This window comes from Pristis pectinata, chromosome 1 (assembly GCF_009764475.1).
Source record: "Pristis pectinata isolate sPriPec2 chromosome 1, sPriPec2.1.pri, whole genome shotgun sequence".
NCBI classification, from domain to species: Eukaryota; Metazoa; Chordata; class Chondrichthyes; order Rhinopristiformes; family Pristidae; genus Pristis; species Pristis pectinata.
Window position 1 is genome coordinate 147,004,255 of NC_067405.1, and position 16,349 is coordinate 147,020,603.

Consider the following 16,349-nt stretch of genomic DNA (forward strand, 5'->3'; position numbering starts at 1 on the left):
TCAATACCTCTCATCATCTTATACACCTCTATCAGGTCCCCCTCATCCTCCATCTCTCCAAGGACACAAGGCCGAGTTCCCTCAGCCTGCTTTCATAAGGCATGCTCCACATTCCAGGCAGCATCCTTGTAAATCTCCTCTGTACCCTCTCTATGGCTTCCACATCTTTCCTGTAGTGAGGTGACCAGAACTGAGCACAATACTCCAAGTGGGGTCTGACCAGGGACCTATATAGCTGCAACATTACCTCTCGGCTCCTAAATTCAATTCCCCAATTGATGAAGGACAATACACCATATGCCTTCTTAACCACAGAGTCAACCTGCGCAGCCGCTTTGAGCGTCTTATGGACTCGGACCCCAAGATCCCTCTGATCCTCCACACTGCCAAGAGTCCTACCATTAATACTATATTCCGCCAACATATTTGACCTACCAAAATGAACCACTTCACACTTATCTGGGTTGAACTTCATCTGCCACTTCTCAGCCCAACTTTGCATCCTATCTATGTCCCTCTGTAACCTCTGACAGCCCTCCAAACTATCTACAACACCCCCAACCTTCGTGTCATCCGCAAATTTACTAACCCACCCCTCCACTTCCTCATCCAGGTCGTTTATAAAAATTACAAAGAGCAAGGTTCCCAGTACAGACCCGAGGTACACCACTGGTCACTGACCTCCACTCAGAATACGACCCTTCAACAACCACTCTTTGCCTTCTGTGGGCCAGCCAGTTCTGGATCCACACTGCAATGTCCCCTTGGATCCCATGTCTCCTCACCTTCTCTATAAGCCTTGTATGGGGTACCTTATCAAATGCCTTGCTGAAATCCATATACACTACATCTACTGCTCTCCCTTCATCGATGTGCTTAGTCACATGCTCAAAAAATTCAATCAGGCTCGTAAGGCAGGACCTACCCTTGACCAAGCCATGCTGGCTATTCCTAATCATATTATACCTCTCCAAATGTTCATAAATCCTGCCTCTCAGGATCTTCTCCATCAGCTTACCAACCACTGAGGTAAGACTCACTGGTCTATAATTCCCTGGGCTATCTCTACTCCCCTCCTTGAATAAGGGAACAACATTCGCAACCCTCCAATCTTCCGGAACCTCTCCCGTCTCCATCGACGACGCAAAGATCATCGTCAGAGGCTCCGCAATCTCCTCCCTCGCCTCCCAGAGCAACCTGGGGTAGATCTCATCCAGTCCCGGCGACTTATCTAACTTGATGCTTTCCAAAAGTTTCAGCACCACCTCTTTTCTAATATCTACATGCTCAAGCTTTTCAGGCCGCTGCATCTCCCCACGACAATCCCTTAGATCCTTTTCTGTAGTGAATACTGACGTAAAGTATTCATTAAGTACCTCCGCTATTTCTTCCGGATCCATATACACTTTCCCACTGCTGCATTTGATAGGCCCTATGCTTACGCATCTTATCCTCTTACTCTTCACATACTTGTAGAACACCTTGGGGTTTTCCTTAATCCTGCCCGCCAAGGTCTTCTCATGTCCCCTTCTGGCTCTCCTAATCTCTTTCTTAAGTTTCTTCCTTTTAGCCTTGTACTCTTCCAGATCTCTAACATTACCATAGCTCTCTGTACCTTTTGTATGCTTTTCTTTCCCTTCTGACTAGATCTATTATAGCCTTTGTACACCACGGTTCCTGTATTCTCTCGTGACTGCCCTGTCTCATCGGAACATGTCCATGCAGAACGCCACACAAATACCCCCTGAATATTTGCCACATATCTTCCGTACTCTTCCCAGAGAACATCTGTTCCCAATTTAATCTTCCAATTTCCTGCCTGAGAGCCTCATAATTCCCTTTACTCCAAGTAAACGCTTTTCTAGTCTGTCTGTTCCTATCTCTCTCCAGTGCTATCGTAAAGGAGATAGAATTATGATCACTATCACCAAAATGTTCACCCAGAGAGATCTGACACCTGACTAGGTTCATTTCCCAATATCAAATCAAGCACAGCCTCTCCTCTCCCACGCATTTAACCTCCTCCTCATTCTGTTCCTATACCTACTGTCGCTTAGCACAGGCAGAAATCCAGTTATTACTGCCTTTGAGGTCTTGCTTCTCAACTTCCTTCCTAATTCTCTAGGTCTCTTTTCAGGACCTCATTCCTTTCCCTACCTATTTTGTCAGTACCAATATGTACCACGACCTCTGGCTGTTCTCCCTCCCCCTTCAGGATATCTTGGAGGCAATCCGAAACATCCCGGACCCTGGCACCTGGGAGGCAAACTACCTTCCGAGTTTCTTTCCTGCATCCACAGAATCTCTTGTCTGCCCACCTAACTATAAAGTCCACTATCACTAGTGCCCTCCTCACTCCTTCCCTACCCACCTGAGCCACAGGGCCGGACTCTGTGCCAGAGACACTGCCACTGTTGCTTCCCCCAGGTAGGCTGTCTCCCCCAACATTACTCAAACAGGAGTACTTATTGTCAAGGGGTACAGCCACAGGGGTACTCTCTAGTACCTGACTCCTCCCCTTCCCCCTCCTGACTGTGACCCAATTGCCTGATTCCGATGGTCCTGGCGTGACCACCTGCCTATAAATCCCCTCTATCACCTCCTCACTCTCCCTGACCAGACGAAGGTCATCGAGCTGCATCTCCAGTTCCCTAACACAGTCCCTCAGGAGCTGCAGCTCGATACACCGGGCACAGGCGTAGCCTTCCCGGAGGCAGCGAGACTCCAGGAACTCCCACATCTGACACTGAGTACAGGAAACCGCACTCATACTCCTTCCGTAACTCAAGTCACCTACCTTTCCTCGCCCCTTTACGCCTAAGCCCCTTGAGCCAAAGCCCAAAACACTCTGTTCCCTCTCACTCCGCTGCCCACTGGATATGGCGGCTTGCTTTATAAACTGCCCGCGCCTTACCTGCTGACGTCACATGCCTGCGCAGTCCAGTCCCCACTATTTCCGACTAAAACTCATTTAAAAACTTATAAAACAGAACCTTACTCAACTAAACCTTACCATAAAAACTCTATACAAAAAAGGAGGAAAACTTATCTGTCCCGAAGTCCCGACCTCTACCGAAGCGAAACCCACCCATGAGCGGCAAGTTTTTATTTTTACACAGAGATTGGCCGATATCTGGAGTGGGCTGCAAAAGTGGGTGATGGAATCAGATGCAAACACTACATTTAAGAAACACTTAAATATGCAAGGATGTGGACCTAATGCAGGCAAATGGACTCAGTATAGCTGGCCAAAAGGTCAGCATGAACATGGTGGCCGAAGGGCGTGTTTCTGTACTATATGACTCCATGACCATGGATCACGAAGCATTACATCAATCATTTCCCTCTCCACAGCCAGATTTACTTTTTTTTAATGGTGCTTTCATTTCCGCAGTATTTTGCTTTTTTAATACCAGTGATCTTTTTGCTGGTTTTGCTCTGCCAGAGGACTCATCAATCTTTTAATTACATTAAACAAAATGAGAGCATAATATTTAGGTTGCTGGACTACTGATCTAGAGTTACAAGTTTAAATTTCAGTACAGCAGCTGGGGGATTTAAATTCAAATAATTACATAAATCGGTCCCAGTATTGGTGTCATGAAACTACTGGGTTGTTGTTAAAAACCCATCTAGTTCACTAATGTCCATTAAAGTAGGAACTCTGCTGTCCTCATCAGTCTGCCTATAAATGACCAGTGTAGTTTACTCTTAAATGCCCTTTTTTTTTGAAAAGCTCAAGGATCAATTCATGATTGACTCAAATGCTGCCTTCCAGGTGATGGCCACATCCTGCTAACGAATGAACAAAATATTAAACACCTCAGTAAGATCAGCCCTTAATCTTCTATGCTTGAAGGAATGCAAGGCCGGTCAATGCAACAGGCTTTATAATGTATCCTTTTCAGAGTCCAGTGGTAAATCAACATCCATCCATCTCCTGCACATCAATGCAGCACTTAAAGCATTGTAACAGGATATAAGAGAGCTGATGGAAACACAATGTTTCCAGCAATCAGAAGGTGTGGAATGAGAAGCCATTGACTGAGGTTAATATGAGAGATTTTGAAGAGAAGACAGGATAAATCACTTCATTAAAGGACTGTTTATTCATTCAAAGGATGTGGGCTTCACAGGCTGAACCAGCATTTATTGCCCATCCTTAATTACCCTTGAGAGGGTGGTGATGAGCTGCCTTCTTGAACCGCTGCAGTCCCTGAGGTGTGGGTACACCCACAATGCTGTTAGGGAGGGAGTTCCAGGACTTTGACCCAGTGACGGTGAAGGAACGGTGATATATTTCCAAGTGAGGATGGTGTCTGGCTTGGAGGGCAACTTCCAGGGGGTGGTGTGGTTGTAGAATTCATTTCCAGGTTCACTGGTTGAGGCAGAAACCACCTTAAAATTTGACTGTATATTGGAAACGAGAGTCAAAAGTGCCCCCTTTACCTTCAGCAAGTCAGACATTAAGTGCCAAAAGGCTAACCATCTGTAGAGTGCATCACATTCAAGCAGTCACTGGCTGGGGTCATAAGACGGAGATAGAATGTTCATAGGACTTTTCTCCTCTGTCACAAATTCCAGTCTTACTTACCTCCATTACCCTTCCCAGCTCACAGCACCCAACTCAGCGTGGCCTAGATATACACCGAAATAGTTCAGGCTCACATGGCTCACAAGACAATAGACAGTATAAGCCAGAGAGAGATACCTCAGTGAAGAGACAACACCCCTGAAAAAGGTCACAATACCACCATAAGGAACCCAGTTGGGACAGCTTCACACACATTCAATGTTTTGGGCTTTTTTTTTCCTCTTTCTGCTTCCTCCTGTGATACGATTCTCCTCCCAGAACAAACTCCTCCACCCCTTCACAGGAGAATGTGACCCTAACATCACGATAGCCTGTACAGGAGCCACTTCTATTGCCCCAGCTTTTCCCTTTCTACGTCAGGGTTGGCTCTTGCCTCCCGCTGCTCCAACCGAAGAGCAAGAGAATTTCTGTTCAGTGTGCAGTGGTATTGAATCAGAGCAGTAGGGTGCTGCCACAACACTGAACGGATAGGAAGAGGGTAGGAATAAGTAGGAATAAGTAGTGCATGCCAACTTTTTGCCCTTCTACAATAAACCCATCTGCATGCATTCGGACTGTATTCTTCCATGCCTTGCCTGTTTAAGTATCTGTATGAATGTCTCTTGAACATAATAGTATCTGATTTCGCCAATATCCTTGATCATTTGAGGTTCCCTAATCTTGCCACCTTTGCCTTTCACAGTTACCAGAACATGCTGTCCCAAAACTCTTACCAACACTCTTTTAAAAGACTCCCACTTGTCAGCTGTCGCTTTACCCACAAGCATCTGCTCCCAAACCACTTGCACTGTGTCCCCTCTTACTCTGTTGAAATCAGCCTTTCCCCCAATTCGAGGCCTTAATTTGAGGACCAACCTTATCCCTTTCCATAACTATCTTGAAATTTACAGAATTACAGTCCCCGTTCCTCGTGTGTTCCCTACCAACACTTCCACCACCTGCTCTGTTTCATTTCCTAAGATAAGGTTGAGTATTGTCTCAAAAAACTTTCTTGAATGTACTTAACAAATTCCCATCTAAGCCTCTTGCACTAAGGCAATCCCAGTGAATATCCTAGTGAGTTGGACTAGTGAGTTCCCGTCTTTTGGACGGGAACAGGTAAAGCAGCTTTCTAATGAAGATCCATACTGAAGAATAGCCCTATTTAAGTCAGGAGACAAAAATTATACACAATACTCCAGGCGCAGTCTCAGCAAGGCCCTGTATAATTGCAGTAAGACACCTTTATTCTTGTACTCAAATTGTCTCATAATAAAATCCAACATATCATTTGCCATTCTTAATTGTTAGCTTCACTGCATATTAGCTTGCAGTGACCCCTTTAAACATCAATAATACCCAATCTACCAACACTTAAATTCTCTGTTGTTTTGTTTTGTGCACCATTTTTACACATTATACTGCATCTGCCATGTTCCTGTGCCCTCATTCAGCTTGTCCATATCCTCTTTGAAGCCTTTTAACATTGTCCTTGGTACTCAAAATCCCACCTGGCTTTGTATAATTTGCAAACTTGAAAATATATCATTTGGTTCATTGAGATAGATCGAGAGTAACTGGGGTCCCAGCACCAATCCCAGCAGTACTACCGCAAGCTGAGAAAGATCCATTTATTCCCATTCTGCCTTCTGCCCAATAATCAATTCTCAGTCCATGTTGACACAGAAGACTGCAGATGCTGCAATCTGGAGCAGAAAAAAAATCTACTGGAAGAACTCAGTGGGTCAGGCAGCACCCGTGGGGGAAAGAAACTGTCGACGTTTCGGGTTGAAAACCTGCTCATAGAATCATAGAACAGTACAGCACAATACAGGCCCTTCGGACCACAATGCTGTGCCGACCTTTAAACCTCGCCTAAGACTATCTAACCCCTTCCTCCCACATATCCCTCTATTTTAAATTCCTCCATATGCTTATCTAGTAATCTCCTGAATTTGACCAATGTACCTGCCTCCACCACCGCCCCAGGCAGCGCATTCCATGCCCCAACCACTCTCTGGGTAAAAAACTTTCCTCTGATATCTCCCTTGAACTTCCCACCTAGTACTTTAAAGCCATGCCCTCTTGTATTGAGCATTGGTACCCTGGGAAAGAGGCACTGGCTGTCCACTCTATCTATTCCTCTCAATATTTTGTATACCTCTATCATGTCTCCTCTCATCCTCCTCCTCTCCAAAGAGTAAAGCCCTAGCTCCCTTAGTCTCTTTTCATAATACATGCTCTCTAAACCAGGCAGCATCCTGGTAAATCTCCTCTGCACCCTCTCCAACACTTCCACATTCTTCCTATAATGAGGCGACCACAATAATGCCTCATTATTACATCAGACCATCCTGATGCAGGGTTTCAACCTGAAGAGGACTATGACCATGGACTATGACCTCATGATCTATCTTGTTGTGACCTTGCACCTTATTGCACTGCACTTTCTCTGTAGCTGTGACACTTTACTCTGTACTGCTATTGTTTTTACCTGTACTACATCAATGCACTCTGTATTAACTCAATGTAACTGCACTGTGTAATGAATTGACCTGTATGATCGGTTTGTAAGACAAGTTTTTCACTGTACCTCGGTGCAAGTGACAATAATATACCAATACCAATTCCTCCCTCCCGCACACACACTCCCCACACCCCCCCCAACCCCCCCAGATGCTGCTTGATTTGCTGATTTCGTCCAGCAGACTGTTGCTTTCAATCGATGTCGGTGTATTACCCCCAATTCTGTGTTCTTAACAGTTTGACAGCAACCGACAAGGAAATGCTCTGAATATGTACAGGTGAGAAAGGTCTTTAACCTCTTAGCCACCCTTCTCAGGGATGAACAGCATTTTGAGGCAGAGTTTCACACACTGGTATGCATTAAAAACAGCCAGCTATCAGAATGAACAAAGTGATTTTGTATTAAATTACCTCCAAAATCCGGCAGCAATCCAAGACGTTAAAAGACTCAGCAGGGAAATAATAGTGACTAAATGCTCAAAAAAGGGCCATCAGGTCATTTACAGACATGGCTTTCTTTGGAAGCTGAAAGGTGCTTTGAGTTCCCTAATCCTAAAGGGACAAGTAACTAATTTCAGAAGCTTAGTCGTTGATGCAGTTTAAGACAGATGACTGCTAATTTTCACACATCACATTCCTTAAAGATTATACAATAAGATCATCAACTTTTTATTGCAGGTAACTTTAGCTGAGTGATAAACTCCCTTGCTGTTCTCTTCAGGATGCCACAGGATCTTTTACATCCAATGTAGAAGACCGTCAGGGTCTCAATTTGGTGTGTCCTCTGAAACAAGGCACAATATTGCACTCCCTCAGTCCTGCACTCTATAGTAAAAAGCTGCTCCCAAAGATTAACTTCAGCTGAAAACACATTCATCTCTGCAGCAGCATGGATACGTAGACTGTTCTAAATTCAATGCAAACTCATGACACAACAAAGCTCCGCATGCTAATCTCCCAGATCAGCCTGAAACTGACCAACATGGGCACAGCTGTCAGAGGAAGCAACATCCAAAGCATACATGCACTGACAGCTTACTCCCTACCAACCTGTCATTTTAAACACAGAGAAGAGCTGTCATAAAGTACCTGTAGACCTCCACAAAACACATTAAATGCAGAGCAGACTGAATAAAAATATCACATGGCTGATTTTGCTTTAACAAACAGAGACTGGTTAAACATGCTCTAAATCACCATTAAATTACCCTTTTCAATCAGCACTGCATGAAAAGGATACGAGGAGTCCCCTCCGTTCGACAGACCAGATAGAGGCAGGCAGCGACCACGTGGCTCATCTTCCGGCCCCGAGTGAGACGTTTGTTGACAGCCATTTTGAAGAAGTTAAAAGCCGTGTCAAGGCAGTGTTGGTTTAACTGGAGCTGGTTACCCAGATGGTGAATCTGCCGCCGACCTAGGGTGAAAAAGAAAATGAGAATAGGAGTTGGGATGTGTGCTAATAAAGCACCTAACCACATTTCACACATGTACAGCAAGGAAACAGGCCATTCAGCCCAAACTGGCATATAGAGGCATTCATACCCACACAAACCCCTTCCCAGCACAGAGAAGACTGAGAAGGCTGCTTAAAAAAATGTGATCCTTGGCTTTACAGCTAGAGCAACGAGCACAACCCAGGTCATTCTCTCTTCTCTCCTCTTCCATCAGGTAGAAGATACAGGAGCCTGAGGACACGTACCACCAGACAAATTTTTGTTTTTATTTACAGCGTGGTAACAGGCCCTTCCGGCCCAACAAGTCCACGCCACCCATTTTAAACCCAATTAACCTACCCCTACGTCTTTTGCAATGTGGGAGGAAACCGGAGCACCCGGAGGAAACCCACACAGACACGGGAGAACGTACAAACTCCTTACAGACAGCGGCGGGAATCAAAACCCGATCGCTGGCGCTGTAATAGCATTGCGCTAACTGCTACGCTACCGTGCCAAACAGCTTCTATCCCACTGTGATAAGACTATTGAACGGTTCCCTTATACAATGAGATGGACTATGACCTCATGATCTACCTTGTTGTGACCTTGCACTTTATTGCACTGCACTTTCTCCGTAGCTGTGACACTTTACTCTGTACTGTTACTGTTTTTACCTCAATGCACTTTGTACTAACTCAATGTAACTGCACTGTGTAATGAATTGACCTGTACGATCGGTATGCAAGACAAGTTTTTCACTGTACCTCGATATAAGTGACTATAATAAACCAATACCAAAATGTATGACAGTTTACTAAGCCACTGATTAGAAAGTAGTTGGAGAACTAGGGCCTTGGTGGCTGAAGGTGCTAGTCCATAAATGGCAGGGCAATCAAACATACTCAGAGAATCATGGAGCAACAGATTACAGAAACAGGCCTTTAGCCCATCATATCCATGCCCACCATCTGCACTAATCTTATTTACAAGCACTTGGTCTACAGCCTTCTATGCCTTGGTGATTCAAGTGCTCGTTCAGATATTTCTTAAATGTTGTGCGAGTACCCACTTCCACCGCCGCCTCAGGCAGTGCGTTCCAAATTCCAACCACCTGAGTGGAAAAGTTCTTCCTCAGATCTCTTGCTCCTGAGACATAGTTATAAAGCATGGAAACAGGCCCTTCGGCCCAACCTGTCTTTACCATAAACCTATGCCATCTAGTTTTAGACACCTCTACAGCGAGGAAAATTTTCCTCGTATCTACCCGATGTGTGCCCCTCATAATGACGCACACCCAAAGTCAAGGGTAAGTAGTATTCAAAATTGGATGAATGCAGAAACATAGCTTCTTCCCTCCACCATCAGATTTCTGAACGATCCATAACACTACTTCGTTATTCCCTTTTTTTTTGCACTATTTAATTTGTAATTTATAGTATTTTTTTATACGTCTTTGCACTGTACTGCTGCCACAAAACAACAAATTTCATGACGTACAAGTCGGTGATAATAGGCTTGATTCTGAAATTTGAGGGTTATTGCGCTGAAGGAAAAAAGATAAGATTTCTTTATCAGTCACACGTACATCGAAACACAGTGAAATGCACCTTTTGCGTAGTGTTCTGGGGGCAGCCCGCAAGTGTCGCCACGCTTCCGGCGCCAACATAGCACGCCCACAACTTCCTGACCTGTAAGTCTTTAGAATGTGGGAAGAAACCAGAGCAACCAGAGCACCCAGAGGAAACCCACGCAGACACAGGGAGAACGTACAAACTCCTTACAGACAGTGGCCAAAATTGAACCCGGGTTGCGGGCGCCACGAATTTTATAAGTAAAGCACACATCAACCAAGACCAGTAAGAACAGGGGTGATGGGCGAGGGAGAGTTGGCATGCTTTATCTTTTACAAGAGGTGGTGGTAGTTTGGAGTGGACGGTGATACAAGAAAAGGAAATCACAGTCTTCAAGTTCACAAACCACAGGGACATTACAATACGCAGACTGAGCCACAGTCCTAACCAGTTCAAAAGTGAAAGCTATCATAGCAACATTAGTGTTGCAACAGTGGGCCGTCTATTACAACATTATCAATTCAGGAGCCGAACAGTGCTGCCTGGCTCTAGGCCAGGCTCTGCATTAACGTATAATTAAAAGAAAAGAGACGATCCCCTGGGCTCACAAGTCTGGGACAGGATGAGTCAGTGAAGAGGGGTGGTGGGACAGTGGAGGACGGAAGAATTAAATGTTAAACAAAAGATGTTACTGTCTTCCAGATACCAGACAAATCAGTACACAACAAATACAAAGAGTCCAGACTGTGGGCGTGGAGATAAGACAGAGGATGAGTGTGCTTGAGAATGCCCTATGAATATACAGACACTGACACACTTGTCCTGAGGGGGGTCAGAAATGAGCAGTGCGAGGAATGACAAATGGTCAGTTTATGTTTTGAACCTCTGATAAGCTTCCCTAACGACATCTGCTGGCAGTGAGGAAAAAGAGCGACTGAAGCCATCAAACCCTCCCGAGTCACAGCACCTGGACCTCTGATGCCTGAAGATTCAAGCAGCTCCAGTGTGATTGACTGCCCATCCCAGCTACAGCTGACTCAGTGCTTGGAATGACTCATGCCTCTAGAGACACGGGCATACGGGAAGTCTTTCATGCGTTATTGGCAGCATGACTGAACAGAGTGGGAGAAAAGCAGCTCATCTTAGTATTGCCCTTTCTGTCAACTCCACTTCTCTTATGAGGATGTAAATGGTGTAGGATTTGCATCAGGGACATCACAAAAGAGAAACCCACCAACATGGAAGGCAGATTCTGCCTCTATCTCTTGCAGCACTCAAGACCAAGCTCTGGTCTGGCACTGAACCAGTCTCAGCGATAGGAGCAGGAGTGCAAGTGGGCAACAGAACACTCTTTTCACAGTCCAGGACCCACAGAGCCAGGTACTGTACAAATGCCAGCAAAGACACTGCAACTTTCCCCTTGCGTTGCTCAGTGTGTCAGGCTTTATATACTTGGAGTCGGGAATGTTATACAGGAATCTAAAAACAGAATTCATGAAACTAAATAATGATGAGAATTTGCATGTAAATGGAGAAACAGCATTTCTGTTTGCTAATTAGTTAGAAACCAGAAGCAAAGCAAAATGAGCAAGTTAAAAAGGATTTTTTTTATATATAACAAGTATTAGTAAATATAAGCAACACACACAAAATTCTGGAGGATCTCAGCAGGTCAGGCAGCATCTATGGAGGGAAATGAACAGTTGACGTTTCGGGCTGAAACCTCTTCATCAGGACTGAAATTAGTAAAGAGAGTATTTTGAACATTAAGAGACTCAATGAGGTAAAGTAGAAAACAATAACATAAAAATAACAACTCACATCATTAGCACTCGCTGGCCTTTACCAAAGTGCTGGTTCATTTCAGCAAGGAAAACAATAATTTCCATTTTGAGAACAGCTTGAGCATTGCAAAAATATCCCAAAGTACTTCAAAGGAATCTTATCAGATACAATTGGAAACTGAGCCACAGGGATGTGTTAGGAGAGCTGACCAAATTTTAAATCAAACAGGTAGGTTTTAAGTAGTGTCTTTGAGGGGTTTCAAGTGAGGGGGTGCAATTCAAGAGACCAGGGCCTCAGCAGCTGAATGCATTGTAATAAAACAACAGGATGAGTAAGAACTAACGATTCGAGATTTCAGATGGTTATCGGGCTAGAAGGGAAAAAACCATGGAGGGAGCTGAACGCAAGGACATATGAATATTTAAAACAAAGCATTACTTAAACCAGGATCTAGGGTAGATCAATAAGCAGAGTGGTGATGGCTGAACAGAACATAGGCTGAAGAATTCTGAATGACCTCAAGTTTACACAGAGAACAGAGGAGGTCTGCCAATAAAATATAAGGTAACAAAGGTGATGGGGGGAATAGTCAGTCTTGGTAATGGCATGAATTATTTGCTTCAAAGTTCCTGTGAAACACTTTGTGACATCTATGCATGTACAAGCAGTTGTCAGCAGTTGCCCTTCTCCATAGTATGTGCTCAATTGCTACCACCTGCAGTCACACTGAATAAGGAGCTGGAAAAAAAATGATTGGGGTATCTCGCAGCATGCCTCACCCATAGATAGTAAATAGAAGTTAAAATGCACAGATTTGTGCTGATCATAGTCTGTTACAATTTCAAATTATAAGACTGGGGCAAAATATGATACAGATTTTAGAGTTAAACTGAGAAACGCGAAGAGAGCAGTTGAAAACAGGGTCAGGAAAATATCTGAGGAAATGCAGACTAGATTATTGGAATTGATGATTAAATGAAGGGATTGTTTGCGAAGTGAGAAGGTGAAGTGCTGTGTCATTATCTGCAGACACAAGAGACTGCAGATGCTGGAATCCAGAGCAAAAAACAAACTGCTGGAGAAAGTCAGTGGGTCAGGCAGCACCTGTAGAGGGAAATGGACAGTCGATGTTTCGGGTCAAGGCCTTTCACCTGACTGGAAGAGTGAAGGGGAGATAGCCCTTACAAAGAGGTAGGGGGGAGGGTTGGGGGCAAGAGTCATTATTGGGAGCTCATACTGAACCAACATGAGCTGTCTATACTCAATGACATGGAAAGCTCCAATCCTCACCATTACATGTACAGTTTCCAAACTAACAATCAGACTGGTGCCTACATTGTTCAATTTTGTTATCTCACTAAGCCAGAATACGCAAGGGCTTTTAAGACGCCAGTGAGGTTCATTTTTCTCACCAGGTTCTCACTTCAAAATTCACTGAAGAGAAAATCCAAGACTTTTTGAAGCTTTTGCATCTTGGGGATAGTTTATCTGTCTTGGTCTTTGAAGAGGAATCAATACACAAAGTAACTGCACCCAGTACCCAGAGAAACATCAAGAACATATAGCATTCTTTATGCAATGTGCAGAGGATGGATTATCCTAACCAAAGTTCCCTAATAGACAGTCTCGAGTTGTCGGAATGCTTCTAAAATTAGAATTGCTACCCAGATATAAACTGGGTGGAACTAAACTTAACGCTCCTTTGGGATTTGGCACCTGGGGACATTTAGCAGTGGTTAGGGTGCATCCAAATTCTGTCCAGTGGTGCCTATTCTACTTGTAACCTGTCAACAACACATTCAGAATCAAATTTATCATCACCAACTTACATGTCATGAAATGTGTTGTTTTGCAGCAGCAGTACAGTGCAAAGACTTAAAAATTACTATAAATCACTAAATAAATAAAGTGCATAAAAAAGGAATAACAAATTAGTGTTCACGGACCATTCAGAAATCTGATGGAGGACGAGGAGAAGCTGTTCCTAAATCGTTGAGTGTGGGTCTTCAGGCTCCTGTACCTCCTCCCGGATGGCAGTAATGAGAAGAGGGTTTGTCCCGGATGGTGAGGGTCCTTAGTGACGGATGCCGCCTTCTTGAGGCACTGCCTTTTGAAGATGTCCTCGATGGCAGGGAGGGTTGTGCCCATGATGGAGCTGGCTGTGTCTACAACCCTCTGCAACCTCTTGTGATCCTGTGCATTGGAGCCACCATACCAGGCTGTGATGCAACCAGTCAGAATGCTCTCCACCATATGTTGTGGGGAACACCACAAGTGCATTTAAGGGGATGCTGGATATACATGAAGGAGCAATGGGATATGTTGATCTGTTTTGGTGAGGAGAGGCAGAAGAAAAGTCTTGTGCATTGTTAACATTAGCTTTGGTGGGGATGAATTACCCATTTCTGTGTTACAAATTCGATGCAACTCCACTCTGTATTGCTTTTCAGTCACCCCAGCTGGAGGTGTACATGCAAGGTCAACAGCTGGCACAACTACTGTTAACTTTAGCAGTGTAAAAGCTAAGGCTTGCAAGTATTCAGCCAACTGGGTGAGGGGAACCACAGGATAGGGAGCAGATGCTCATGGAACTACGCCTTAAGCAAGCTATCACTCCTTTCATAAGAGAAATGAAGATTAGTGTGAAAAAATAATGTAAAACAAAGCTCTCAGCTTATAGCTGTGATGTTTAATTCATGGATTTAACACACAGCTCTGCAGTAACTAGGTCACACCAGTTTACAGATTTCTGCTGATACTTTCCCTTCCCCCTTACACCCCCCCCCCCCAACCCAAAAGCCCACCTTTATTTGCTACCTTCTCCTTGGGAGTAAACACCAACCCAAACCAGGTCTTAGTGGTCTACTTGGCTTACCTCCAGAAGGTACTGGGCAAACATCAAAGATGCATTGCCCACTAATCAGAATATCAGTTTGTATAAAAATTACTTTTATTGGCTGGAAAGTACTTCGCTATCTATAACTCCAATTGCTAACATCCAAAAAGTAATTCTCCTTTTGACAACCTTTACCTAGTGGTACCAGGCCTTGGACCCTGATCTACACTGTGCCCCATTTTGCCTTGGATTGAATTCAAAACTCCTCACCCTCAATAATAATTCAGGATGTAGTAAGTTTGACAGTTTATTTTGTGTGTATAATCTGCCGCAACTTAACCTGCCAACTGGCTTATTTTTACATGGGCAACAAGAACATCTGAATGCAGATAATGTAGGAGAAAATAGATTACAGTGGTGAATGGCATTGATGTGATGGCTCTAAGAGCTGGCATAGATTTAATGGGCTGAATGGCCTATGCTGTAAGAAAATATGAAAATCTGTTTATGCTACTGCAAGAGTGTGTTCTTAGCTAACAGATAGGTGGCACAGTACTGCTGCAGCTGGTGCAGATGCCTCGCAGCTCTCACAACCTGGATTCAATCGTGACCTTTGGTGCAATGTATGTGGACTTGACACATTCTCCACATGACCGTATGATTTCCCGTGAGCACTCTTGACTTCTTCCCACATCCCTTGCTTGGTTGAGTGGCTCCTGTAAATTGCCCATAGCATCATAGAGTCATACAGTCAGAGTTACAGAGCTGGGAAACAAGCCCTTCAGCCCAACTTGTCTATGCCCGGCAAGGAGTCTATCCGAGCTAGTCCCATTTACCTGTGTTTGGTCCATACCCATATCCCTCCAAACCTTTTCTATCCATACAAGTGCAGATGGGTGTTGGGAGTATCAAAGGGTGTTAATTAAGAGGCATGTGAGAAGGAACAGGTTATAGGAAACGAAAAGAATAGGATTGATGGATTTGCTCCAAATGCCATCATAGATTCAATAGGCCTAATGGCCTCCTTCTATGTCATAGGGAAATATGGATATTCCAGCAGCCAGGGTAAAAACAAAAAATCCTACTGTGGGAAATTTGAACAGCTTTAATAAAATGGAAATCTAAGAAAAATAAGGGGAACATGTAGGGACATGTTCGGCACAACTTTGTGGGCTGAAGTGGCCCATGAGGCAGGATAGTTACCTCAAAACCACTGAACCGGGGGAGGGGGAGGGATCCTCAAGGCATCGAGGGATGGAAAGCAAAACCACCCTTGTCCATGACACCCACAACCTGACAATGAACAGCTGACTTGAAATTCAACAATTGAACTGATATTTTTGAATCAAAGCATTCTGTAGGAGAGAATGAAATTGCAAATGGTAATTTTTTAAATAAATAATGAAGAAGATGGCATACTTGATCACCAGAGCTGGCAGAGAGAAAAGCAAATATAAAACCTTACACTAGGGTCAACCTTTCACCACAACTCCCAGCTGTCTCCACCTTCATCCCTCCCCTCCGCCCACATCATTCCATCTGCCTTTTGTTTTGTCTGCTTCTGTCTATCATTCGCCTGTCTCTGTCCCCCTACCCCTCCCCGGCTCAATCTGTCCATCACC

General features: G+C 44.3%; 1 protein-coding gene across 2 annotated transcripts in view; it reads right to left on the minus strand.

Moving 5' to 3' along the window:
• The window catches only part of brf1b (BRF1 RNA polymerase III transcription initiation factor subunit b), a 414,814-nt gene that overhangs the window by 305,976 nt on the left and 92,489 nt on the right, over positions 1-16,349 (minus strand). For both annotated transcript variants that reach the window (XM_052012381.1, XM_052012387.1), the window contains exon 3: positions 8,340-8,513. In XM_052012381.1, the coding sequence (XP_051868341.1) occupies positions 8,340-8,513 (174 nt within the window). The remainder of the gene's footprint in view (positions 1-8,339; positions 8,514-16,349) is intronic.